Source organism: Cotesia glomerata, linkage group LG4, assembly GCF_020080835.1.
Source record: "Cotesia glomerata isolate CgM1 linkage group LG4, MPM_Cglom_v2.3, whole genome shotgun sequence".
Classification (NCBI taxonomy): Eukaryota; Metazoa; Arthropoda; class Insecta; order Hymenoptera; family Braconidae; genus Cotesia; species Cotesia glomerata.
This window is the reverse complement of record NC_058161.1, coordinates 15,133,010-15,160,815: the sequence shown is the minus strand read 5'-3', so window position 1 is coordinate 15,160,815 and position 27,806 is coordinate 15,133,010. Positions and strand designations below refer to the sequence as shown.

The window sequence follows — 27,806 nt, the reverse complement described above, 5'->3', positions numbered from 1 at the left end:
AAATATATATTTATATGAAATATCGTGAATACAGTTGCCAGTTCTCACGCAAACATACGTAGATGTACTTATTTTTATTTTGTTGGTAACTTTTTTTTTTTTTTTTTTTAAAAAACTAAAATTTTGAGTAGCTAACTTTATGGTGTCAGTTTTTCGTGACGGTGTGCGCGCACATCGTAAAAATTTACCCTTATCATTTTTGCCTATCGCGCCAAAAGAAGTATAACTTCAAAAAATAGGCGATTTTTGGTAATTTCTCGTAAGTTTGCTATGAAAAATATATTTATAAAGAATGTTAAGGATGATAAATGGAGTCTTAAATAACAAATATAAAAATTTTTTTGTTAGTTCTTTTTTTTTTACAAAAAATTCGTACTTAAGGTAGTTGTCGCAGTTAAGGCATACCGTCAGAAAATTCTAAATTTTTGTATACTTATTAAGGACATGACGATACAATTACCCTAAAAATTTGAAATTGATTGACCACCTATAATCCGAGATGAATTCAATTAAAAATTGGATATTTAATATTGATTGCATACGCTCTTTGCAGTTCTGTACCAGTTTCTTAGCTATAAAAAAAAAACTGTCAGAAACTTTTAAAAAAGTGAGTCTTTTAATGTATTTGTTGTGAGTTTAAAAAAAAATTTTTGACCGTCTAATTATTTACAAATAACAGATTAAAGTTCAAAAATTTATGATAAAGTATATATCTACGGATTCGGACAGAAACAATTGTATGGGCTGCTTCTCCACGGGTATAGTCTTACGTAAAAATTATGGATTACTTAGCTACAAGCTCTTATACTTTTGCCGCGCGTATAATCTCTAATTTTTTGACAATATTGTACTATGACAATGGATAGTAGTCTATTTTGTGAGTATTTATGTGTAAAATATGTAGTTAAAATTTTAGAAGGATCATCTCACAGGTCCCGGAGGAATCGTGTTGGTTGTCCGTGAAAACGTAGTTTTGAGAAAAACGTATTTTAAATTTCTTTAAATAAAAAATTTTACCGTAATTTAATCTGCGAGGAATTCTTAGATACATATACATTCGAAAAATGTAAAAAAAAAATCGAATTTTGGTGATCAACTAGACTACACCCTTAAGACACATAGGAACAACCGTTAGTTCATAGAAAATTGATGTTACATATGCAGCTTATAATTACAAGATCATATGACCCAGTCATGCATTGACAGCCAGTACTCACAAAGAGTTTAATCTTTATTCATAGAAATTGGCCACAGAATTGTTTGCATATTTATTTATTTATTTACTAGAAAATATATAAGGTATCATCTACTGATGATTAAATTATCTGTGCATAGGCCCGGCTATATTTATTTTATATATATTCTTCGTCTATCCAAAAAAGTACAGTAAAATTATTAACTGTATAATTAAGGTAAAAGCCCCAATAGATGATCACTCCATGTATTTGTATATCTATATTCACAAATATAGGTATACAAATACATGGAGTGATCATATACTGGTACATGATCATCTATTGGGGATTTTACCTTACTAAAAAATAATATAAAATAAACAAAAGTTTAGGTAAATCGAAAAGCAGATATAAAATTTATAATATTAAAGAAGAATTTTATGCAACCAAGATGTCAATATTCTTTCTAGCACCTCATTGTTCACTTATAGATTTTTTACGATATTTGGTAGCACATTGAAAAATTTTTTTGTTATGGATTTGAAATTGGGATTTGTTTAGCTCAAGATTTGCCTGTATAATTAGAAAATAAACTTTTACAATCTGTACAATAGACTGTTATTAAAATGCGTATCATCCATTCTACGATGAAAGTGTCGGTCATAATTAGAGGATAAAATCTAATATTTGTAAAAAAAAGATAGAAAAAAAAAATAATGAGAACATGTTATTTTAAAAATATTTTATTCAATAGTCATAATACTAATACATTGATTTATTGGCATTGTTTGATTTTTCATTTCTAATTTCCTTACTGTGATGATATATAACCATGCAGAAATGAATACCAAGTGCTAAAAAAAAATCATAAAAGTAAAATTGGAATTTACTCAGCTACAAATTGAAATTGTAGAATAAATTTTACATAAGATTTGTGCTTTCTTCATTGGATAGTCATATAGTAAAACATGCATAGAAGAAAATAAGCTATTTTTCCAATTTTGCATAGTAATAATTCCAATGGTGGAATAAAAATTTTAAACATATAAAAAAGTTGCGGAATTCCTCCGGGATTACGCAAGGAAATCCTGAGGAATTCATATTTGTGTCAAAATACGAATTCCAGAGGAATTCAGGATGAAATCATAGAAAATGATCATCGATAGAAAATTAATAAAATGGTAATATAAATTCATAAAATCATGATATTTTGATTTTGTAATTACAGACCTCAAGGACTCTCAAGAAAATCCGGAGGAATCCTCGAGAAAATTCTGCGGAACTCTGCTAGTCTACTTTTGAGTCTCAATTCCACAAGGATTTTAGAAAAATTCCGCAGAGTTTTCACCGGGATTCCTCCGGAATTTTCCGAGAAAACTTGAAAAATCTATAATTAATTAATCAATATATAATGATTTCGTGCATACATATTTCTACTTTATTAATTTTCTAACGATGATAATTTTTATGATTCCATCCTAAATTCTTACAAACAAAGAAAAATTTCTTGACTGGAGAAAAAAATTCTTGGCTCAACAAAATTTTCGGGTGCCTGAAAGAAGACCGAAGTTGTGTTGGCCGAAGTAAAAATTTTTCTTGAAATTCTATTCTTGGTAGAAATAATTTTTTCTTAATTCAAATTATCATAAATACTTGATACAATAAATTTTTACATTTGATCAAGATTTTTAGATACTTCAGGGAAGCAGCGCCACCTACTTCAGCTGAGAAAAAAATTTTCTCACCTTGAGAAAATTTTTCTCTTGAATATTTAATACCCATTTTATATTATTTTAGCGTGCAATTATACATATTGAATGAAAAAAAATGATTCAATATTATTTGATCTTCTCATTTGACATGTTAATCAATAAAAATATTAATGAAAATTTACTTCTATCAAGAACTAAATTTTTTGGAGCAAGAGACTGAATTTTCTCAAAACAAGAAGATTTTTTTGACTTAAATAAATTTTCTTGGATCAAGATACGTATTTCGTAAAGCAAGAGAATTAATTTAGTTGGAATAAATGAAATTTTTTGTGTCAAAAAATAGTATATTACACCCCTTGGGAAGGAAAATAAGAAAAGCCTCAGATCACATGTAATTGTGCCCAGAGGGCAAAAATTTTTGCCCTCTGGGCGGAAAGTGGCAACTTTGGTCCCGCTGCGCTAAACTAAGTTGCCGCTTTCCGCCTTCGTCGGACAAAAATAGTATACACACCACGGGCAGTAAATAAGAAAGCCTCAGATCACATGTTTGTTGACCTCGGCTTCGCCTCGGCCAACAATTACATGTGATCTGAGACATTTCTTACTTTACTTCCCTAGGTGTGTAATATACTATTTTGCCCTCTGGGCGGAAAGTGGCAACTTTGGTCTCACTGCGCTAAACAAAGTTGCCGCTTTCCTCCTTCCTCGGACAAAAAAATATTATACAGCCCTTGGGAAGTAAAAAAGAAAACCTCAGATCACATGTTTGTTGACCTCGGCTTCGCCTCGGCCAACAATTACATGTGATCTGAGGCTTTTCTTATTTTCCTTCCCAAGGGGTGTAATATACTATTTGTAACTCCTGCTTCCAAAGTTCAACATTTGAGTCTTGCTCATCAAACGCAAAGTTGCGTATTCTCGTGATGGTTACATACACTATAGTAGCGTGCGGGAAAGTAGGCGGAGTCAAACTTTTCAACTGCTTGACCGTGCGGGAATGAAAATTAACTACAATAAATATATAAGATTCATAGAATGTATGTGTCATATGTATGATTCATAGAATGTATCGAGCATACTAATTCTAGCACCTGCGCATACCAAATAACCACGCATGAATAGCTTGCCGATCATATGTTCAACTCTGTGCAATTACTAACCATAACTGCGTGTATTATTTATATTATTTATAATGATCTATCACTTTAATTAAAATTAGAAAAAAAAGTTGTTAAAAATCTACGTGAACAGTGAATGAATTAACGAAACATTGTAAAATTTTTTGATAACTGATGTAGTTCAGCTAATTACAATATTTCTTTGTAAATAATAATTTCTCTCTGTTGAACTTTGAAAGCAGTCGTTACAAAAAATATTGTTCGATACATATGTCCCAACTGAGGCATTCACAGGGATTAATTGAGACACTCGCCAAAAGAAACGACACGTTTCTTAGACTCGTGTCTCAATTTTTAAGCCCTGGGAATGCCTCACTTCGCATATATGTATCGAAAATATCTATTCTTGGCTCAAGTGAAGCTTTTTTTCTGTATATAGAATTCATATTTATATTAAAATATGAATTCCTGAGGATTTCTTTGTGGAATAATCGGAGAAATTCCGCAATTTTTTTACACGGTATGTTACATAAGGAAATGTGTTGTGCGCATTCTGAAGTGAGCTCAAAATAAAAACAGCTTCAAACGATGTAATGTAGCGCATTGGTATTAAGTGAGTTCAGGAATGAGTTCATAAAATTTAGCTCAAAGATAATGTGAGTTGGAGACTAATTTAATCGAAAAAAATTGAGCTCAATTTTACCTGAGCTTATTTTTTCCTTTTAACTCACCTTAGAACTTTATCTTTCTGAGTTTTATTTTTTCTTTAAGCTGCTCGCTTTAGGCGGCAGTCATTTCTTTGGGTTTGTCTAGGAGCTTAGTCTTTTTTTTAAGCTCTCTTTATAGTTTACATTATTTTTTTTAGTTTCATTACGTCATTTGAATTTAGTTTTTTTCTTTGAACTCACTTTAGAGATTGTAAAATTCATTTACTTTCAATTTTCGCGACAAGTTAACAGCAGAACATGTTATAGTAGAATTGTTCCTTATGCGAGAATGGAAATTAAAAAGTAAAAACAGAAAAAACATTCTTGAGTTTAAAATTGCTAGATAAAGGCATGAATAAAAATTTCTCTAATTTACTGTAAAAAGAATTCACAGTTTATTGTTTCTGAGTAATTGATTTTTGAATTTGCTTCTTATACACGTCGAGATAAGGAAATCTGATAAGGTTTAGTATGATTTCTATTTTATCGCGCGAGCACTCTGAAAGATTTTATACCAACTTTATCGGTTCTCCATACTTCGACATGTATAAAAAGCAATTTCAAAAATTAATTGCTCAGAAATGGTGTGGTGAATCAGTTTGAAATTTTGGTTGTAGGCGGTTGATATATTCATCTTTCAATAATGAAAATTTTAGAGGTTTGATATTAAATGAAAATCGGTAGTGAATCTCCTTAAGGTAGTAAAGCAGTAAAAATTAATTTAACATACCCAATCCACATATTCCAAATGTAAGCCGGACAAAAGCGCTCTCTGTATTACAATCCTCCGTAACAAAAATTCTAATTGCATTATAAAAATATTGAAGATAATATGGCATCAAAATGATAACTCGGTAGTAAACATAAGGCATCATTAAGGCAAAGTTGTCCTGTAAATATAAAATAATACAGTTAGCAGTTCGTAAAAATAAAAATAATCTAGTAAACATCAAAAACTTAAATTATCAGTAAAAGCTTATGCTAAGTAACAAGGTACTAATAGCCATAGCTCGAAGAAAATTCCACCAACTCAACTTCAAATTGGTCCGAAATACCTCATTTTGGAAGTATTGAAGCTAACCTGTGGATTTTTAAAAAAGTTACAGTTATAATTTTTGGAACGAAGCTCCTTATCGCATGTTGTCAATGAAAGTTAGGCCGAATAAAGTGTAAAATTTTGAGCGTCTTAACTTGTAATTTATGAGATTACTTGGCAACAACTATTATCAATATTTTATTTAATTACTATTAATTGTTGTTAATTTATTTGATATTGCCTATTATTTAATACTTTATACACAGCGAAAGGAAATTCATTTCAATCGAGTACCCAACGACACATCTTACCCCTTTTTTTATCCCGTTTCTATCGTGGTATCATTAGTTAATGAATAATAATTATTGAAATTTAGATAAAATATCATAAACATTAAAGTAGTTGCTAAAATAATCCAAAAAAGTTTGATTTAAAAAATTGCTTTACATTGGCCTCGTTCAAGTTTACTAAGTTCTTAACTGGACTGAGCTTAGATTAGTATACCTTGCATTGTTTTCTTATAGCCATATCAAAGAAAATTTTAAGGGAGTTGGGAAAGAACGGATAGGGGAAAGGGGGGGGGGACCTACTCAGTGGGAATTTTTCGTAATTGAAAAAATAATCAGACAGCCCAGACTGGGAATCGAACCCAGATCTCTCGGTTACGCGCCAAGGGCTCTACCAGTTAAGCTATCCGAGACAAGTACTGACTACGTTATTCAGTCACGTATATAAGACCCACCGAGCAAACAACGCTACCTCTTATAGATATTCTTTAGAAGGAATGTAGTCACTTTTAGAACTTAGTAAACTTGCCAAGAGCTCAGTAAACTTGAACGGGGCCATTGTCTCTAATTTCTTTGTAAGAAATACTCATTAACTAACTTTTTGAAAACAGCAAATCACCAAATTAATATGCGCCCATATTAATATGCGTACGCTGAAGAAAGAATTAACTTGAATCAAGACGAAAAATTCTTAAATCAAGTAAAATTTTCTTAAACCACGAGAAATTTCTTAGTTTAAGAATTTTTCTATTCAAATCAAGAAAATGACGTTTCTTCAAAATTATTTACTTGATTCAAGTAAATTTTTTATTCTGTGTATTATAGTGAAAATGTCTTTTTTTTATCTGTATATTTCTTCACTTATTCGCTCAGATTTTTAATAATACTCTGTTCACCTACTTCTATAAATATTTTAGTTTCTAGTCAATTAATAATTCAACACACCGTATACCTTATCATTATATTATGAACTACAAAATTGTCATCAAAATTTACGATTATTTCTTCTCTTAAATCATAATTTTCTGATTAAGGAGATACATGGGTTTAAAAGCTTCAAAAAATCGGATTTTTTTCTTTTTAATTCTACAATATGTCTAGATTATTGTCCTAAATTTTAAAATCGATTTGAGTAAGGGTTTAAGAGATAGAGCCTTGGGAATTTGGCTCTCGTGGGAAACGGTATTTTTAAAGTCGGTACTGTTAAGATTTTACGAAAACTATTGAACTGATCTTGATGAAATTTGGCACACGTCTTAAAGATACTACTGACAAGAACTAGAACGAAGGATTTTTGTTTTTCAAATCGCAACTTATTTTAAAAGATCAAAATGGGGTGCAAATTTGAGCGAAATTTGAATTTTTTTCCAACGTTCAGATTTTAGTTTTAGGTATTAAATAAAAGACCCAATTTAATTTTTTGATTTCTTTTTCGGAGTCTTCAGAAGAGATGTCGCAATGGCTGAGTTTTAAATATTTTTCAACGAAAATTTCAGACCATATTTATTAAATATGTATCTTCAATTTAATAAAAAGATTGAATTAAAAATTTTATTATTTATATAAAAAAAAATTGTTGAAAACATGCCTCTTTCCCGAAGTAAATCCATGTAAAAAAAGATCTTCGATACATTACATTATCGTCAAAACGAGAAAACTTTTAGTTTAAATTGGCAACATTTGTCTATACAGTTTATTTCATTCACAAATAAGCCTGGTTCGCTTAGCCCAGTCGTTTATCAGCTTGAATGTGTGATCTTGGTTTCGTAGTAAATGTATCATAACTAGCGAATCGTATCAGCAATTCAAATCTACTAAAATGGTTCATTTTATGCTTATTGATCGGAAATAGCTATCTGAATAGAAATACCAACAAATCATTACACAATGCTCCAGGCAATTTAACACTTCATAATTGATTTATGTAATAAAGAGCGTTTGTTGTTGAATTTTGGTAATTAGTTTAGTACAAAAGAGTATGAACTACTTTTTGGCATAGCTTACTATTAATTATTTGTTATTTTATGATAATGACCAAATAAAAAAAATTTGATTTATGATAATTTCTCTTGATCGAACAAATTATTCCAGAGATAATTTCACTTACTAGAACCAAGAATATAATACTACACGGATAATAAAGTTGACGATTCAAGAGAAAAAATTCTGGAGCCAAGAATGTTTTTTTTTTGGTTCAAGTCAACTGTTTTATCAGTGTACTTATCTAAAGTTTATTGACATAATAAATTAAAAGTCTTCAACCAGAAAGGTAATTCTCGAGTTGACATCATTATATTCTTAATTCAAGATCAATATCACTTGCATTGAAGAAGTTATACTGATGAACGCTCCATCTTCCCTTATTGTTCGAAAGATATTCTCTCTTCCCACTAGTTCGATGGAAATCCATCGAACTTGAATACTAGTAAAGCTGGAAGCTTATGGTATCTGTTCGAGTTATAAAGATGTTAATTAAGTGAAAGATAGTGAAAGAAATTTGAATGAGATTAAAGACAAACTTTGAAAAAATAAATGGGGTTGGTTGCCAAGCCAGGAATCGAACCTAGATCTCCCTGATAACATCTCCCTAGTCGCTGGCCAAAAATGGCATGAAACTTCAATTTATATATGTTTTCAAAGATGTTTGAAAAAATTATTAATAATTTTAAATAATTATATAATTTTAATTATATAATATTAATAATTTTTTGAATAATTTTAGTAAATATTGAAGATGTAATAAAAAAAATATGATTCAGCGTGGCGTTACGCTCATACGTTGATCAGTCTAGGGTTAAAGAATCAATTTTTTATACCGATAAAATAATTTCTTCCATAAAGTCAATAATTTTCAACTTTAATCAAATCAAAATTTCGATTTTAGTTCAAGAAGAAATTTCAAAAATATTTTCCTCTTTGTTCAATATATTATTTTTTATCTGTGGATTAGGAAACAGTTCATAAATGTAATTAAAATTTTAAATAAATACCTTTATCGAACCCCAAATCATTAAAAATGATAGAAGTAAGGAACAAAAACAAATGGGAATATATAAATATAATAATCCTGGACTTGTTATAAGCAGCAACGGAGAACATGCTGATGCGGTGAAAATTCCTTGATAAATTATGTCAATACCGATGACAATAATAATACATGTTGTAAGTACCTGAAAAAATAGATAATGATAAAATACTATCTATAAAATGATAATTATTAAAAAAGATGCAAATTTTTTTACTTACTATTTCCAAAATTCCAAGTATTAACGCTCCGCTTTTTAAATTAAAACAGCAATAGTTATTAACATTGGACAACATTGTTATAAAAATAAGTGTTTTCTAAAAAAAAAAAAAAAAAAAAGTAAATACAATACAGAGTTTAGAGAAAGAAATAAATTTTAGTTTGTAATAATGAAATTATAAGTATTATAGATAGGTTTAAATAGAAAAATTCATAAATATCAATCTGCATGATTGAAACAAAAAAATTTATTTTCTTCATTCGTCCATTCAAGTTCAAAAATTTTGTGTATTTATAAAAAAATGAAAAATTGTTAGATCACAACTTTTCAGATTAAAGCACTCCTTATGCGTTGTAATGCGTGTATATGATTTTTTTATAAATTTTTAAATAGATAGATAGATAGATAGATAGATAAAAAATTTATTTGGCTCTGGAACCTAAGCTCCCTCAAAGCCATCAATATTTAAATTACATTGGTTTACATAGGTTACAAGATTACTTAACTAATTAAAGGTTTACAATTAGATTTAATTTCAAATGTTATAAAATCCAAATAGATTATTTAATACAAACAAATAACTTAATTTAAAGTCATAATAATTCTACAAGAAAAAATATTTAAATACGATCCAAAATAAAGATTGCAATTGTTAATTGTCATGTTCAAAAAAGTGATTGAAGCAAGCATTTTTAAATTCAACCAAATTATCTACAGCCACAGTCTCAGCTGGCAGTGCATTCCAGATACGTATGCCATGAATTAAGAATGAATTATCATACATGACACAATTAGCCTGCGGTAAACGAAGATAGTCTTGTCGGACATCACCTCTACGCAGTGCTACAGGCAAAAAGTCTAGTTTTGAGCCGAATAGCTGTCGATAATTTAGTCGAATTTGCTTATAAAACAGACAAGCAATGAAATAGTCTCTTCTCGCTGCAAGCTTTAGCCAACCTAACTTTTTGAAATATGGAGTAACATGTTCATATTTTGGTACTTTATAGATAAATCTAACACATGAATTCAATTTACGCTGCATCTTTAATAATAATTAACAATATTTATGCACCGAAGCATTTTATTTTTAATTTTCACCATTCTTCGCTGTTTTTTTCAAAGCAACGTGTGATATAGCCGGTTATTAATTTCGCAGTTTTTAAGAAATTGAACTAATTAAATTTTGGAATTGAAATCAATTTTTTTCAAAAATTTTAGTGGAAAATTAAAAAAATTGTAGCCCAGAAAGGTAGAGTCAAAATTTCGTGATATTGATTGAAATCAGCAGACATTTGTCAATTTGAGGAACTGTTATAACAAATCAATTATATTGAGGTTATAATTGAGGATGGTTTTACTTGTATCACTGTAGAGTGTTTTACAAGGGAGGGTGGGGAATTATTGTCTCTCCACTTTATTCTCCGCAATATAATCTCTCAACCCTGTCATTATAACTCTCAACCACTTTTTTCTTCCCCACCCCCCGGCATGTCGGGATTTTTTCTTTCATGCCCGACACACATGTGCTGCGACTGTGGCCGACTTACGCGTTATAATCAGTACCTGCATTTGCATTACGGTCTTAAATAGTATGGAGGTACTTCTATAATGACATTTTACCTCCATAACTATACGGGAAAACCACAGAAAACCCGACCGGTACAGAGGCTGGCAATGAAACGCACATATTCTTAGTTTATAATCATTGAAAAATATTGGTGCGCGCCGGAATCGAACCCTGGTCCCACTCTTTCGAAATGCAGGTACCGAGCCGATTAGGCTATTGCCAACCTAACAAATCAATTATAATAAATAAAATATTTTTAAAAATTTGCACTTATAATTTTTTTCAATTTCTATACGTAGAATTTTTTAACAAAATATTTTTCATAACAATTAAATAGTAACAAAAAATAAAATAGTATATTACACACCTAGGGAAGTAAAGTAAGAAATGTCTCAGATCACATGTAATTGTTGGCCGAGGCGAAGCCGAGGTCAACAAACATGTGATCTGAGGCTTTCTTATTTACTTCCCGAGGAGTGTATACTATTTTTTTGTCCGACGAAGGCGGAAAGCGGCAACTTAGTTTAGCGCAGCGGGACGAAAGTTGCCACTTTCCGCCCGGAGGGCAAAAAAAATTGTTACGTGTTTGTTAATTTAGGTATCATAAAATTTCCCTTCATACACGGAAAAAAGCTGTATTACAAAATTTACATCGCATAATATTGAATATTACAAAGCATAATGTCAAAAAGTACAAAAGCCAAGATTTATAATTTAATATTGAAAAAAGTGTTTTGTAGAATTTATTATCATAAGTATGAGATTGTCACTTGCTAAAAGTTATGATTTCAACCAGTAAAAAGTAATAAGTCAATGATTATAGTTTAGTTTATAAAGTTGTTATAAATTGTTAAAATTTACTTTTTCACCGAGTAAATATTAATGTTGACAATATTAAATTTAAAATTCTTACTATAGAAATTGAGTTACCTTTCTTGATAATTTTTAGATATGATCCTATAATCTTTAAAGTGTAAAATGATAATCATTAAAGTAGGAATTATTAATTATTATACTTAAACATTTTAGACATTCACATAGCTTTTATTATTATTATTTGAATAGTATTTATTATAAATCGATTATTATTTATTATTGTTTAGTTTTTTCTGTGTAATAATTTCTCAATAAAAATTTAATTAGTTATATTTCTTCAGATTAAAAATGTTAGGGAGTCTCTTTTAACAAAAAAAATATCAAAAATTGACATGAAAATTAATTTAGAAGATATTTAAAAATTTTAAGAATTTTGGTGACAATAAATTATGGCAAAAAAAATTAACATGTAAAAATTTAAAAAAATTAAAAATGCAATTTTTTAAAAATAATTTTTCCGAACAAATTTGTTTTTTAAAAAAAAAATTAAAAAATCGTCAAGTGACTGCTGACTTTAATGTTATAAAATTGACAGGTCTCTCTTAATTTTAGTTTTACTTTTTTTATTTAATAAAGATTGAATAATTATTAATTTTTCTAAAGTTGTGTCTGATAATTATCGCTAGTAATGAACAACATTGAATTCAATGTTAAGTTCAATTTATTGATTAATCTTTTCAAGGAGACTTTTTGTAAACAAGAAGATATGATAAACTTTTGCAAAGAATGGTGGAATAGTTGGATGCAACAGTTGTTATTGAGCTTGACCCGTCATTTGTAATTGACAACCTTGTATTGTTAGTAAAAACATGCACGTTGTCAGGATGAAAGTGTTTTTTCTTGTTATATAATTAAAAAAACAAAGAAAATTCAAATCTTGATCGTTAAAATTTATCAAGAATATTTAATGAATTTTTTATTTAATTTATAATTTATAATAACTTACCGGGTCTTTATGGTTAGTTTCAAAAATCCATGAAAAATTGGATACTTATTTAATAAATTTTACTATTTTGAATAATTTATTAGTTTTTAAATGAGTTTACCATAATTATTTACAAAATCAAATCATAACTATCATCACCAAAGATGATGCTAAACTAGACAATAATATCAAAACGATTACATACGAGTTATGTTCTGTAAGACGTAATATACTTATGTATATGCATATCTATACACGTATGCAAGTATGTATTACGCACGAGAAAAAAAAACCGCGTCTTAACACTATACAAACACATACATACAGGAATTGAGTTTCTAAATTGGGATTCTATCGCCATCTATCAAAAGTTTTGAGAAACATGATCTTAAATATTGTACAACTAGAATTCAAATTTGCGCGCGCAAGCGCGCGCCTCATATTTATGGTCATGATATATTTATGTGTAGTTTATGTATATTATATTCACTTTCAACCAATCAGAATGAGAATAAATATTTTCAACCAATCACATCACGAATAAATTGGTTTCACATACATTTCATCTCAATTTTATTATGGGAACTAGAATTTAATTTGCGCGCGCCTCATATTTATTTTCATGATATATTTATGTGTCGTTTATGTATATTATATTCATTTTCAACCAATCAGAATGAGAATAAATATTTTCAACCAATCACATTACGAATAAATTGGTTTCACATATATTTCATCTCAATTTTATTATGGGATAGAATTTGAATTTGCGCGCGCAAGCACGCGCCTGACTGTAGCATTTGCATATATTTTCATGCTTATGATATATTCGACCAATCACGTTACGAATAGTTTGATGCCATATACATTTCATCTCAATTTTATATTAGGACTAGAATTTGAATTTGCGCGCGCAAGCGCGCGCCTGACTGTAGCATTTGCATATATTTTCATGCTTATGATATATTCGACCAATCACGTTACGAATAGTTTGATGCCATATACATTTCATCTCAATTTTATATTAGGACTAGAATTTGAATTTGCGCGCGCAAGCGCGCGCCTGACTATAGCATTTGCATATATTTTCATGCTTATGATATATTCGACCAATCACGTTACGAATAGTTTGATGCCATATACATTTCATCTCAATTTTATATTAGGATATATTAGGATAAGAGACAATAATTTATGCCTGCTCGTGTTGCTTTGGTATCGATGAAAGTTTGGATTTATGAAAATTTGTCCAAATAAATATGAAAGTTTGTAAAAATGCTGATGAATATAAATGAATAAAAGCACAGAAAAATTTACGTATAATTGTATATAAATACAAATGATTCTATGAAAACTAGATCATCTGTACAATTTTAAAGTTGTTCACATGACCAACTGAATAAATAAAATTCCCTATTTTTAAAAATACGTACAACTAATAATATGTTTATTTGATTTCAATTCCAAAAGTATAAATGGAAAAATGAACATTACTATAAATGAAAATTTATAAATTTACTAGTTAATAAAAAATATCATTTGAATAAATAATTAATAATACAAGTGTATAAAAAAATAAATGATACATTCACTTAATGAACTTATGTATTTAAAAAGATAGATCCGGATGTAAAAAAACTATTATAATTATTTGAACAAAAGAAATTGCGGATAAATAATCGTAATGAACAAATGTAGAAATGATTTTATGAATAAACGAAATTATGATCATTAGTATTTTTAATAAGTTGTGTATAAATAAACATTTGTAAACATGATGATCGGTACAAATGAAAGTTGTCCGAATGGATATTTGAATAAATGAAATTCTATCCAAATAAATCAATAAAAATGAACATCTGCATTAAAGTTAATCAGTAAAAATGAATATTTGTCCAGAAGTTAAACTGTCAAAATGAATATTTGTCCAGAAGTTAAACTGTCAAAATGAATATTTGTCCAGAAGTTAAACTGTCAAAATGAATATTTGTCCAGAAGTTAAACTATCAAAATGAATATCGGTTAAAAAAAAGATTTCCACGAAATCTCTTATAATTTTATAAGCATGTTGCAATCTATTAAGAACAAACTTTATAACATTTCACCCTCAAAGGGCTATACGTGGATGATAAAAATTAAGAAAACTTAAAACTTTTAATGTATAACTTTTATAGGTTTCAAACGGATTTTATGAGTAGAAATTTTACTCACAGAGGACAGTGCGAGGGCGTTAAATATTTAAAAAAATTAGGAAAACGGTTGACCCTAAAGGCCATCCCTGCAACTTCCCGCTAATTCCATACCCAAACACTTAAAATTGCATTTATGATGTTTTTGAGCTCTCCGAGCTCAAAAGTCTGAGAGACGTTAAATAAAACACCATTTTTTGAATTTTCAAACTGCAATAACTTTTGAATGAATGAAGCGATTGTTACGCGGTTTGCGGCATTCGACGCACTTTTTAAAGCTTTTCTAAAGAATCTTCAAGTCTAAATCTATCGATCCTGAAATTTCGAAGTAATTTCGAAAAAACACTTTATTCGGTTTTCTTTCGACAACGATAACTCACGAACGAATGAATCGATTTTGACCGGGCTTGCGGTGATCGACGTTGTTTTTTAACTTCCCGCTAAGAAAATTGAAAATTTTCAAAAATCGAGTTCTCGTCAGATCTTGACGTTTCGAGGTCCTAGGAAGCTTCCCTGAGTATTTTCGCGATGATGTCCGTATGTCTGTATTCCTCCGTGGATGGTAAGGAGATGACTGAATCGGAACCGCGTAGACATTACTTCAACCCAGTGCATGTTGCGTCTCACGACGACCTACTCCTGGTTACTGGTCCCTTTCTGCGGTTTTTTCTTTTAGAAGACGCTGCGCGTAGGCTGCAACAACTGACCAGTTTTCTTCTTTTCTGAGCATGCAGGATATCAAGCTCTCGGGAAAGAGCGTCAAGAACTAAAAATCCAGGGGGTGACAGCGAAAAAAAAATCAACTTCGGAAATAACGGACACCTTAATTAAATAGATATGTAAACTTTCGAACTATATTGTTGGATTCTCTGAGCAAAAATAAATCCCAGTTACAAACTTTTAGTTTTATATTTTAGATATTTTGTTCTTAGAAATATTTATTTTAGAAAAATAACATATTTTATTTTATTAGTTTTTAAATGCAAAAAACACATTTAAGGCACATTTGTACAGCTAGAATAAGAAAACCTGTATAGGCTTGATTTTATGACCTTAGGTACTTGAGTTGTACAAAGGACTCCTTATTTTACACTTTATCCCAGATAGCAAAATGACGTTTTAAGTTATTCCGAATGAGCTCAGATTTTTGATTTGGACGTCAGAGTCTACGTCTAAAAGACGTCTTTAAGACCTTCTGAAGAGTTCGAATGCGCCGCTTATTGTAGACTTTAAGAACTCATCAAAACGAGCTCTTAAAAAGCTCTTTTTTCTGAACTCGCACAAATAAATGATTTTTTATCTCTATACGCTATTATAATGATAACAATAATAAGAACACAACAAAAATAATAATAATAATAATAATAATAATAATAAAAGTAAATTATGAAAAATAATTCAGAGTTTCATGAAGCACCGATGCTGATTTCGAATGTTTATTATTTTAGTTAGACCTAATATTGTCGGTTTAAAGAGAGAAAGTGAAAATCGCAATTGCCGTAACTAAGATTCGAACCCGAGTCGCGCGCGTGCTAGATCGATATCTAACCCCTACGCTGTTCAAAACGATTTGTCGTTACACATCTCATTATTCTTATAAGCTAAGTTTATATAGTGATGAAATGTTGCGATCATTGTCTATATTATTTATTCTATTTGATACTGTGTATCGATAGAGAAAAAGTAACTTTACGAATATTTATATACTAAAAATATTCAAAAGTCTACCTGTAATATTTTTTAAATAGTCTATATAAATTTTGTTTACTTTTCACAATATAAAATCTAATAGATAAATTAATGAATATTAAAAATTCAACAATAATTAATAAGTATATAGTTATAAGATATCGTTAAATTCGAATAAAATGTTTAAAATTGATACATGCAAAGTACTCCTTAAATGTAGAAAGTTCACATAATTTTTTCAGATTAGAATCCAATTTTATTATTTTATCTAAATTAGTTTGATTAAGAACCAGATTTTAACATTATTGCCAACTACTTCATAATATAATTTAAAATTTTTGAAAAATTTAATTAACCTGGATTAAGAGAAATGAGTTAACCTATGCCAAGTGTATATCTATATATTAATCTATTCAAATTATTTTAAATTATTTAATTCGAATTATTTTTAATCATTTTCAATTTAATTTCTCAATCAGGAAAGTAATAAATGAAAAATGAACAAGATTTTGACAGCTTTATATTAAAAAGAAATTTGTTTTTTTGTTTATAATGTCTATAAGCTCATTATACGCAACTCAAAAAGAAGTCCAAAAAAGGGACTCAGTTAGATGTCAGAAAATTGACTCCAAAATTATGAGTTCATTAAGAGCTCTTAGTTCTGACCTCGTAAAAAAGAGCTCCTTAAGACGTCACATTAGGACTTCTATAAGAAGTTTTTTAAAAGACCATACTGAAATCTTTCTGACTTGGATGCTGACTGGGATAGTACAACAAAATATTACGGTCTTAGCTAAGAAGAAAAAAATGTGTTTTACTAAGGACAATACAGAGGGTTAGACCTCACAATAAAATAGTTTTAACATTATAGTTAGTCTGCAACTAAACTCTGTCAAGTAACGACACTTCTCTCGATACGATTCCTTCTTTAAAAATAAAGATTCTATTTGAATCACTCTATGTGGATAATAATATTGTCTTTTCTCTTTATTTATTATTAATCCTATCCATAACTTCCTACATAAATGTATTTTCTGAACGACCTCGGCGAACTGTCAGGAAATAGTAAAATTTTTCTGGTTCCGTCATGAGGCCAAATGCAATGAAATCTACTAAAAATCTTGAACCAAGAACACCATTTTGAAAAAAGCGTGTTTCTTGAATCAATAGATAAAATTCTTGACTCAAAAATTTTTTCTTGGTTCAATATTTATCTTCGATAATTTGAGTATTTGTGATAAATGTTGAATTCAATGCTAAAAACTATTCAACTTCGCAGTAAAATTGCAAAAATAAAAAAAAATACAATAAAAAACCAAATTGTCAGTCAATTGGTTTATAGTTTCCAGCTTCTTTGATTTGCTTCATCTCATTTATTTTCTTCCGTCGTTTTTTCCTTATCTCCTTATCGTAACGGTAGATTAATCCTGTTTCTACCGGTATTGAACGAGCTTTATCAACTTAGTCTTTAAGAGCCCAGTGCTTTTTTTTCCACTATTCGTAATATTTTTTAAATACATTTTTCATCGATATATAGATATTTTTTAACTTTAAAACATCATTAAGTTGCGATTCAATCAATTAAATACAGGTAATTGCTAAATTTTCTCGTGCTTTTATCGCACATTTGTTTAGAATAGAATTTGTGATAAATTTCAGCTGCTTATAGGTCTTCTCCTCTATTTTTATAATTATAAGAGAATAATTGTCGTAACTTTAATACATGGTTTTATCGGAAAATAATATTTTTTGTATTTAACATTTCCAGTTTACTCCAATAAATACAAATACAAAAATAAAAAAAAAGATACTAATAGCAAACTTTAACATTGTCTGAAAAGAGGGACCTACAAGAATATTCGCTATTTTTTCTGATGTCTGGTTAATATATGTTTGATGTTGAACTAAACAAATACTATTTTTTACATATTTACTTTATTTAAATAATTGTAATTTTTTGTTTTTTTTTTTTTTTTTACAGTATTAATTTTAACAGTTTACTCATCATTTAACAAAAACACCTATCATCCTTAAATAAATTAAACTCAGGAGTTCCCGGTCTATTAGTGTAAACAGTACATAACAAAATTGGCGCTCGAACAGGGACACTGAGTTTTTATTTTGCTGAGGAGGTAGAAATTTTAACCCCTTTAGAGTCTGACCTGAAACCCCACTTTAATTGGCGGAGCCCAATAGAATTAGAAAAGCGCGAAACAAATGTGACAGGGCCGTATTATAAGAGAAAAATTTCACCTGGGTGGGAAGTAAAAATAATTTTTTTTCAATTTTTAATTTATTAAATAATAAATATCAAAGGACTTAAATTCAAATTAAGAACAACATTTTGTCTCATTATAAATATAGTTAAGTATTTTTAATTATCAGCATAATTATTAGAAAAATAAATACTAAGAAAAGTTCAAATTTCAATATCAATTTTTATAATGTGAATAATGGCCATATTTTAATAATATTTTTAATTATATTTTTATGTTTTTATTTTTTTTTTTTGGCATACTAGCGACTAATTATGAGCAATCAAATTATTTTTCAATTACATAGCAATGTATGAAATTTAAAAAATTTTTCTAACCTTACTTTCGAAGAGACTATTTCTTTACGTCAACAATACTAACTACGGCACTGTCAATGAACGCAGCGCGAGATTCAAATGAGTGGAAGGGTACTCACAGGCACACTACTACTCTCACATGTCACTCATACATACTCACGGGACTCTACGATTCGCGCTCTCCCCACCAGTCTCACACGTAGACGTTTCAAGATCCTCTGACTCTAAAGGGTTAAAAAATTTAACAGGAATTAATTGAGAATTTAAAGAACTTGTTCTAATAGTAATAAAAGCACGTGTTTCATTTATTTGAAGAATACCAGTGAGGTTAAAAATTTCTTTTCACAATCATTAATATGCATGTGTTATGTTCTAGACATTTTTATTATTTTTTTTGTTTCTTATTTTAATTTTTATCTTTTAGTTATTTTTGTTTTTTCTTAAATAAATATAGAATAAGCGAAAGGAAATTTAGTATAGATCGGATAGCTCAAATGGTAGAGTAGCCGACATGTCTTCGGAAGGTTCTGTGTTCGAATCCCAGTCCGAGCTATCTAATAATTTTTTCTCGCATATTCTATAAACTCACATTAAGATGATCCTCTCCACATTCCTTTCTCAATCCTTTCCTACCAATATCCTGTTACGTGAATGTGGAACGCTTCACGTAATAATTACCGTAACTCCTATTCTTTCCCGCTTCACAGCATCATTTATATTTGAAAATTTTATAAATTTTACAAATATAAATAATGTTGTGAAGCGGGAAAGAATGTTTTGTAAAGTAAATTTAAGTTACGTAAAGAATAAATTTAAACATACCAACGAATAATATCAACAAATCAGGTACAATTCGAATTATTAATATTTGTAAATTTAGTAATATCGAAAACTCGTTGTATGAAAGAAAAAGTTAATTTTTAATTACTGTTTAATAATTGTAATTTAACTAATAATATTAATTTTGAATTTGAACAATATATGGGGTATTCCATACCAAATCGACCACTTTTGAACCCGACCCACTTAGATTTTGCTGAAACTTTTCCATCCTTTTCTACTCTTTGAAAAACATTTTTGAGAAAAAAAAATTGTCAAATTTTCTGAAATAAAAAAAAATTTTTTTTTTCAATTAAATAAAAAAAATATAAAAAAAAATCGGCCCTGCCCGGGATTAGCGGGGATAGTTGTCAAATTAATTGAAGTTTTTTTTGAGGAAAAAAAAAAAAAAATGGCGAACTTCGAAAAAATGACGATTTTACTAAAAAAAAACCGATTATTTTATATAATTAATCATGTTAAATTTTTTTCATGTATTTTTTCGAAAAGTTCATTCAAAAACAAAAATTTTTTTAAAAAAAAAAGGTACCCAAAAGTCAATTTCTAAAAAAGTTATGGCTATTTAAAAATAAAAAAGCCATTTTTTTTTAAATTCATAACTTTTTTGAGGTTGGACAAAAAAATTCTCAAAAATGTTTTTCAAAGCGTAAAAAAGGATGGAAAAGTTTCAGCAAAATCTAAAGGGGTCGGGTTCAAAAGTGGTCGATATGGTATGGAATACCCCATATGTATTAATTTTAACAGTTTACTCATCATTTAACAAAAACACCTATCTTCCTCAAATAAACTAAACTCAGGAGTTGCCAAAATAAAAAAAAAAAAAAAACATTTTTTTTTAAATTTTTTGTCAACGATATCTTTGTCAACAAATCTCAGCCCTTCTAACTCCAAAATTCAAATCAAATATATTTTCGAGCTTTGCGCTCGAAAATAAGTGGGAGCTTAGAAAGCTCACCAAATAAACCAACTAAATGTTCATGTCGATGACAATATTTGCATGATTAATACTTATAATATCAACGTTATCTATGCACGCACCGAAAGTTTTATCACCATTTGAAACTATTTTTTATGGCATTAATTTATTTGTCTTATCTAATAACTTTGTATATCTAGCGACAAAATGTTGGCTGATATACTCTTGTGACGTTTACGGATGTATTTTACTTCTGCACTGTTGATACGAAGACAAATTAATTTAACACAGAGTGATTAGTGAAATATATGTTTTACTCTCCAAACTTTTTTTTCTTACAATTTAGTAACGTTACTAAAATAATATGGGTGATTTATGTCCAGAAAGCGAATTTACATCAATATTTGATCCACATTTTTATACTATAAAATACAAAGTAAATGCAGTTAATACACACAACACATTAACAATCAGCTATGAAAAATTCGTCGAAATATTTCAAGAAAGTAAAAACGGAAGTTTTTATCTATGCATAATATGTTACATATCATCAAGTCGACAGTGTATATACTGCACACCGTTTTTGCAATATCCTCGCACGTTTATACTAGAAACACCAAAAAGATTTTATTGCATGCCGCAACCAAGTTTGTATACCAAAAAAAACCACTCCTACTTTCAATCAATAATTTGGTTTATTCATAAGGTGCACAATAACGAGATAAATAACATAGCTGTCCCCCATAACTTGCAATATCCACAACGCTTGATCTATCGCCAAGCTCCAATTTTCCGAATACCCAAGCATATTATTGACATGGAACATTTAAAATACTATCAATTTATCAATGATAAATTCAAAGGCGGATCTTTGATGCAACAAAAGTCTGGGAAATTGAGTTACATGCGAACTCGAATTCTAGGTGTAAACGCCTCAGGTATTCGAATGACATTAACGATCGACAATAGTCTTGGTCCTAATGACGTCAGCATTCCTCAGCATATGATGGATTCGTTGGACTTGGCTTCACCATACGTTATCATCAATCGAGATCCATCTATCAACGACTGTGCGATCTATTCTTGCGAACTGTTGGGTTATGAGAATGAGAATGACAATACCATCCATGTGAATCCATTTGTACTGGAGGGGTTGCATGCTGACCAAGATGGTGATGACTTGAATGTTTATTATTTGAAACGAGAAAATGAAGTTCCAAGTTTGATAATGCTTCGAGCGATAACGGAACTGTTGCAATTTTCTTGGAAATACGGACGACGTCGGAATATCTGCAATAGGAGTCGTTACTCACTTGGTCAGTATCATTTGTTGTTGCTTCAAGTTTATGATAAATATTTTCAGAATAAATCGAAGATATGGAAGATTTTGTCGTCGAAGTATAGTTCTACTCCGAAGAAGTCAAGTGTTCTTATGCAACTTGGATGCACTATTTGGCGAGATGAAGTTGATGAGTTTTTAGAGGAACTCAGAATTTTTGGGATTAGAGTTCGTTTACCTCTTATCACTTTTAAAGAAATGATTAATGGATGCGGTATGCTGATGCATGTTATTAAATCTGGTGCCAAAGGATCAATGGATCATGTCAAAATGTTTACGGATATACTGCAAGAGCGTGTAGAAATTGGTGGCTCGGCATATGTTAATAATTTACGTGAGAGTTTCAATAACTACGTCAATGCGAGTAAAAGTATATCACTTTTGGGGCAGCAGTTATTCATTCTGTTGTCGATTTTTCAGCCACTCTACCTATTGCGAAATGATATATACATGAAAAACGATACCAGAATTATTTGTAATGTTTCAAAGTGTCCACTTTTTAACTTATGGATTTATCAAATGGAAGCTATAAATCTTGTCTTTGATGAATTATTGAAGTATTGTGATGATAACAGTGTTGAAAGTACTGAAGCAGAAGAAATTTTCAATGATGAAGAAGTTAATTTAGCGAATGAGGTATCGGATGAGCAGGGAAAGAAAGTACTAGACGAAAGCCATAATGTACAGGAACATCAAATTGGTGCAAGATATTTTGATTCGAATAATCGATGCATTGAAGTTGGCAATGTGTCTAATTTTATAGCTCCAAGACCTCGAAATACGCTATATTCTATCCGTGGGAATTATGTCAGTCCGAATTTAGATAAAGCAACTGTTTTACCTATGTTATATGGCCGGATTCATGATTATGTGTCTGATATACATAGCAGTGCCGAGTTACAAGAGTATATGATAAATGATTCGTTGAAAGTTATTCCACTATTTGCAAAACTACCTGATAACTATAAAAAAAGTGGTTTTAAATTTGTGAAGATTTTAAACTAAATTAAAATTTAATACCATTGCTGCTCTGTTAAATTTTTATTAATCCGAAAATAAATTACATTAGTAAATCATTTTTGTCTTCTATTTACTTGTCTGGTTGTTTTGAATACTAATTATTATCTACAATCGGTACATTATTCTCTTTACGTTAAAATTATTGCCATGAATATCCAGATTACTCTCTGATTCGCATTTGATTCGAAATTAAATTATACATTAAATACATTGAATTGATTGAAGTGATAAAATTAAAAAATAAAGATTATAAAGTAACGTTTCGCTTTTCATCGATTATTGCAATTATGTCATTAAAGGGTATAGTTTTTTATTCATCTTTTACTTGAAGAAGTATTACCAAGTAAGTGACTAATATACTAATAATCTGAAACATATAAATGATTATCAAAAACAAGTTTTTTTTTTTTTTTATAAATTGGATTATATACATGCAGAACAATAAAAAAATTTAATTATAATCTCTTACTGAATGTAACAGTGTAAGGTCGAGTCTGAAGAAATCGCATGCTGTAAGTTTAACATCCATTCTATGCAGTCGACGTGAAAACTCTTCTAACTAAAACAAGTATTTTTGTATTCCTGATTAAAAATATTGATTTAAAAGCGGCTGCTCTATGCAACCTGTATATTTATATATGCAAACAAAAAAATTGAAATTATTGAGAAGAATTCAAATTTTATCATTTTTAATTCTTTTCAATCAATATTTTTAAACAGGCATATTATAGATAAAATCCAAATATAATTTATAAATAATATGATTGTCAAAATACTTCTATAAGCCATCCGTTATTCACGTGAAGAGATTCATTTATAACTTTAAGAACTGCACTCGCTATTTCTTTTATCTGCAATCATTCATAAAATTTTATCTTAACAAAAGTTGAATAATGTAAAAATTAATGAAATAAAATTACGTGGAAATGTGTGTTGCTGAATGCATGTGAAGTCGTGCATGATTTCGCATGTATCATGTTTGACCATTGTGTTTAAATAATGTATAATCATAGAAAGTCATGTCATGCATCATCATTTTTTCATTTGTAGACGTGAAAATTTAGTTAGTAAATATGATTTTGCATAAATCAGACATAGATATATAATAAGTCATATATTTAATCATACAAACTCATATGTAACTTATTATTCCTTACCTCATGGGACCATACATGATTGTGTATGAATTTTCAATAATCATATACGATAAAATATGATCTTTTATGAGTTACACATGATCATAAATGATCGTCCATGGCAATAGCTAGCATAAAAGCGGTTTTAGTGGTAATAGTTACCACATACATAGCAACACTACCATGAAATAGCCCCATTAGCAACAGTTACCATGGAAACACAATATGGACTTTAATTTTTCGTTAAGCTTGACAACTTTACATCCATCAGTAAAGACTTTTCACTTTAAAACTGATATTACTTTGAATCATATGTTGCAACAAACCTAGTAGCAATTTGGTTCAAGTCTTGGGCAAGTCTGGCTCAAAAATCGTAGTAAATTATCTGTATACAGATTTTCACAACTATTGGACAAGAAACTTACGGCAGGTCATTTTTCAAGAATCGTCGAAGAATCGCTTCAGATATTTGACCAAGATCAATGGGCAAGACTGGGGCCAGAATTCGTCTAGAAAATGGCCAGAAATGGTAGGGCTCCCTACCACCACTTTTTAAGACTCAGTTGTCAACGCTGAAGTTCTTATTCTTATTTCAATACAATAATAATGCACCCTGTTATATAATTTTTTTCTTTCTTTTGCAAAATTGGGTCAAACTTCTTTACCAACAATCTGTACGAACCCGGCCTACAGGCTTGTCACTAAATTTGACCAAGTATTGCTCCAGATTCTGTTTTAAAATATTATCCAAGTCTGTCGCCAGTCTGGAAAAATAATCTTGGTTAACTGTCTGGCTCTAAAATTGTCCGATTCTATTTCCAGAGGGCTTGGTAAATTATCTGGCCAAAGAATCTTGTCCAAAACCAATATTACTAGGAAATAGTTTTTTTACACATCATTTTTTTTTTGCTATAATATCATAATCGAGTTAAAATATGATATCATATCAGAAAGAAACCTAAAAAACGGTATCGAATATTTTTTAAGCTTGCCCAAGAAAAACATCAGTATGCATGACGATGTTCGACCATGCATATATCAGGCATGATCTTTCATGAATCATGCATACTATAAATAATTATTACGGCATGATTAAGCATTGCTTTATATCATTATACGCAATTCTTGCTTGACCAAGCCTAATTATGCATGATAACTTTTCAAGTAACCAAAATCATCATGCATGAGTATATATGACTGAGCGTGGAATTAAATGGTCATGCATGGTTAAATTTGATCTACCTCTATGATGCATGTCCATTTTTAAGTGGTAAGAATATTTACTTATGATTTCACTTCACTGAATTGTTGACTGAAATGGCTATGTATGTATATGTGTGATTTGCAATGATAAAAAGTAACAGATATTAAATGATAGTATTACTTCGGTTGTAAGACAAGTGACTTCATAAGTCAAAACAACAATAGGAAATCCTTCCATGATCAAATTAAATACTAAATGGATTTTGGTGACTGACTTCACATGTTTATAAGGAGAGTTTTCATAGATCAGTGGATGTAATATATTATAAGTTAGAAAAAATATCTTCCCACAAGAATTTATAATAATTAGGAATACTGGCAGTGAATAATAACGAGCGATTTCTTCCGTTGTAGAATAAAACATTTCGTAGATTCGCCTGAGGTCGATAATTATTCGTGTAATTATTCTCTCATCTGAAAAACCGATTCTCGTTAGTTTTACGAATGCCGTGTGCAAGCTGAAGAACTTTTTTTTCTGTAGTTTCACCATAATCACGTATTGCATCAGTAAACAACAAGAAATAAATGCAGGTAAATAAACAATTATGCTGAGAGATAGTGAGATTTCGTATGCGAATGGATACGTAACAAGTGTACCGAACCATATACACGAATTTATTATATTCAAAATTGTTATTCGGTATTCGAATTGACTCAGTGAAAAAACACCAGACAAATTTCGATTATCATTAATCATTTTATTGTTTTCTATTATAGTATTTATTAATTTGACGGCTTTTGATTGATACAAAATCATTATTATCCATAATGACAACAACACAACAACACCCACAACTGCTTTGATAATGTATATTATGTCAATAATTTTTGTTGTATGAGGTAAATCATTATGGAGAAGCTGTTTCAAAACGAAAGCACCCAATATAAATATAAGTATTATTAGCACACTATTGTATAGATTTCCAAATTGTGAATGTTTCATTTTTATTGTTTTTAAGTTACCGTCATCCAATTTTTCAACATCTTCAAATGTAAATGGCGCTAATCCAATAATTTTGAAAAACATGTATTTAACTATTAATAAATCAATTGCGAACATTTTTGCTACGAACGGTTTTATTAATTAAACACGAAAGACTGCAGTCAACTCAACTATTATTCGTTGGATTGCTTTTTCAACTGTATTCACTAGATACTTCAAAGAGAATATAAAATAACACTAAGTTCATGATTTATTAATTATTGATGCGCCAACAATCTGATTTAACGTGTTGATCTACATAAAAATTAGACATGTTGTAAAAATATGTACGAATATATCCATTGATTGTATATCTTGTCATAAATAAAATATATTTATTTGATTTTAAGTGTTCAAGTGTACTCTGTTAATCTAGATAAGTAGTATATGTCTTTATATTAAAAATTCAATATTTTTTAATAGTCGGTAGAATCTATGAGTGAAAAATAATAAAAATTAATTGGCAGTTGTAAAACTTAGTTTACTAATATAGAATTATTTTTAGCTTCTTGATAAGATGATTATACATTTTTTTAATTCAAGTAACAAATTTTACTCCCGTGATACTCTTATGTTTCGATTATTGTACTAATAGAAAAAAAAATTTAATTAAAAAACAATCATTTGTGAATTTATGACTGCATATTTCATGATGTGAAGCATCAGAGAGTGCGTTACGACAGAAAAAAATTTTTTGCCTTCTTTCGGCAACTATTTTTATTATTATACCTTTGTTAGTTCACGGAATTAAGATATTTTGCATACCATTATCAAGATAATTTAATGAAGATTGATTCCATACTTTTCAAAAATTGATTTAGTACAATATGAACGAAAAAAATCATCAAAATAGTTTAAAAAATTTCCTCGCTTGTCAAGTATGAAACCCGTACACTGTAACTTGCCAAAAAATCCATTAATTAAGTCAAATTTTTTTTTCCTTTTAAGGAGTTAAAACCCTTTAAAGGAATTTAGGTCCCTTATCGCGAATGTCTATCTAACTCAGTGTAGTTTAATTGCAATTAATAGAAAAAAAAAAAAAACCAAAAAACTGTATATCTATGCATATTATGTACATTTATCCTACTAGGGGTGTAAATTATGTGTAAATTTAACATTTATTCTGTTAAATCAACACAAAAAAGTGTTGAATATTTAACATAAAAATTTTTAACATAAAATTTTTTGACGCAATGACGCAAAATTTTTTAC

The 27,806-nt window shown here is 29.3% G+C and overlaps 2 protein-coding genes and 1 long non-coding RNA gene across 3 annotated transcripts; 2 read left to right on the top strand and 1 right to left on the bottom strand.

Moving 5' to 3' along the window:
• Positions 1 to 1,902: 1,902 nt before the first annotated feature.
• LOC123262842 lies at positions 1,903 to 12,904 on the bottom strand. The gene is made up of 5 exons (XM_044725314.1): positions 12,670 to 12,904; positions 9,282 to 9,377; positions 9,026 to 9,205; positions 5,443 to 5,602; positions 1,903 to 2,029 (listed from the first exon to the last, which is right to left on the bottom strand). Exons 2-5 carry the CDS (start codon positions 9,354 to 9,356, stop codon positions 1,938 to 1,940), a joined length of 507 nt encoding a protein of 168 aa, XP_044581249.1. The 5' UTR covers positions 9,357 to 9,377; positions 12,670 to 12,904; the 3' UTR covers positions 1,903 to 1,937.
• Positions 12,905 to 21,078: 8,174 nt separating this feature from the next.
• Positions 21,079 to 23,286, top strand: LOC123262797. The gene has a single exon (XM_044725223.1). It carries the CDS (start codon positions 21,219 to 21,221, stop codon positions 23,196 to 23,198), a length of 1,980 nt encoding a protein of 659 aa, XP_044581158.1. The 5' UTR covers positions 21,079 to 21,218; the 3' UTR covers positions 23,199 to 23,286.
• Positions 23,287 to 23,454: 168 nt separating this feature from the next.
• Positions 23,455 to 23,808, top strand: LOC123262869. Its single transcript, XR_006509050.1, has 2 exons — positions 23,455 to 23,556; positions 23,695 to 23,808. It is a non-coding gene; the product is annotated as an uncharacterized LOC123262869 (long non-coding RNA).
• Positions 23,809 to 27,806: the final 3,998 nt, after the last annotated feature.

Coding starts and splice junctions, on each gene's coding strand:
- LOC123262842 (XM_044725314.1), bottom strand. CDS start 9,356: ATGTTGTCCAATGTTAATAACTATTGCTGTTTTAATTTAAAAAGCGGA. Junction 9,206..9,281: donor TACTTGGAATTTTGGAAATA/GTAAGTAAAAAA, acceptor CTATTTTTTCAG/GTACTTACAACATGTATTAT. Junction 2,030..5,442: donor ATTTGGAATATGTGGATTGG/GTATGTTAAATT, acceptor ATTTTTTTTTAG/CACTTGGTATTCATTTCTGC.
- LOC123262797 (XM_044725223.1), top strand. CDS start 21,219: ATGGGTGATTTATGTCCAGAAAGCGAATTTACATCAATATTTGATCCA.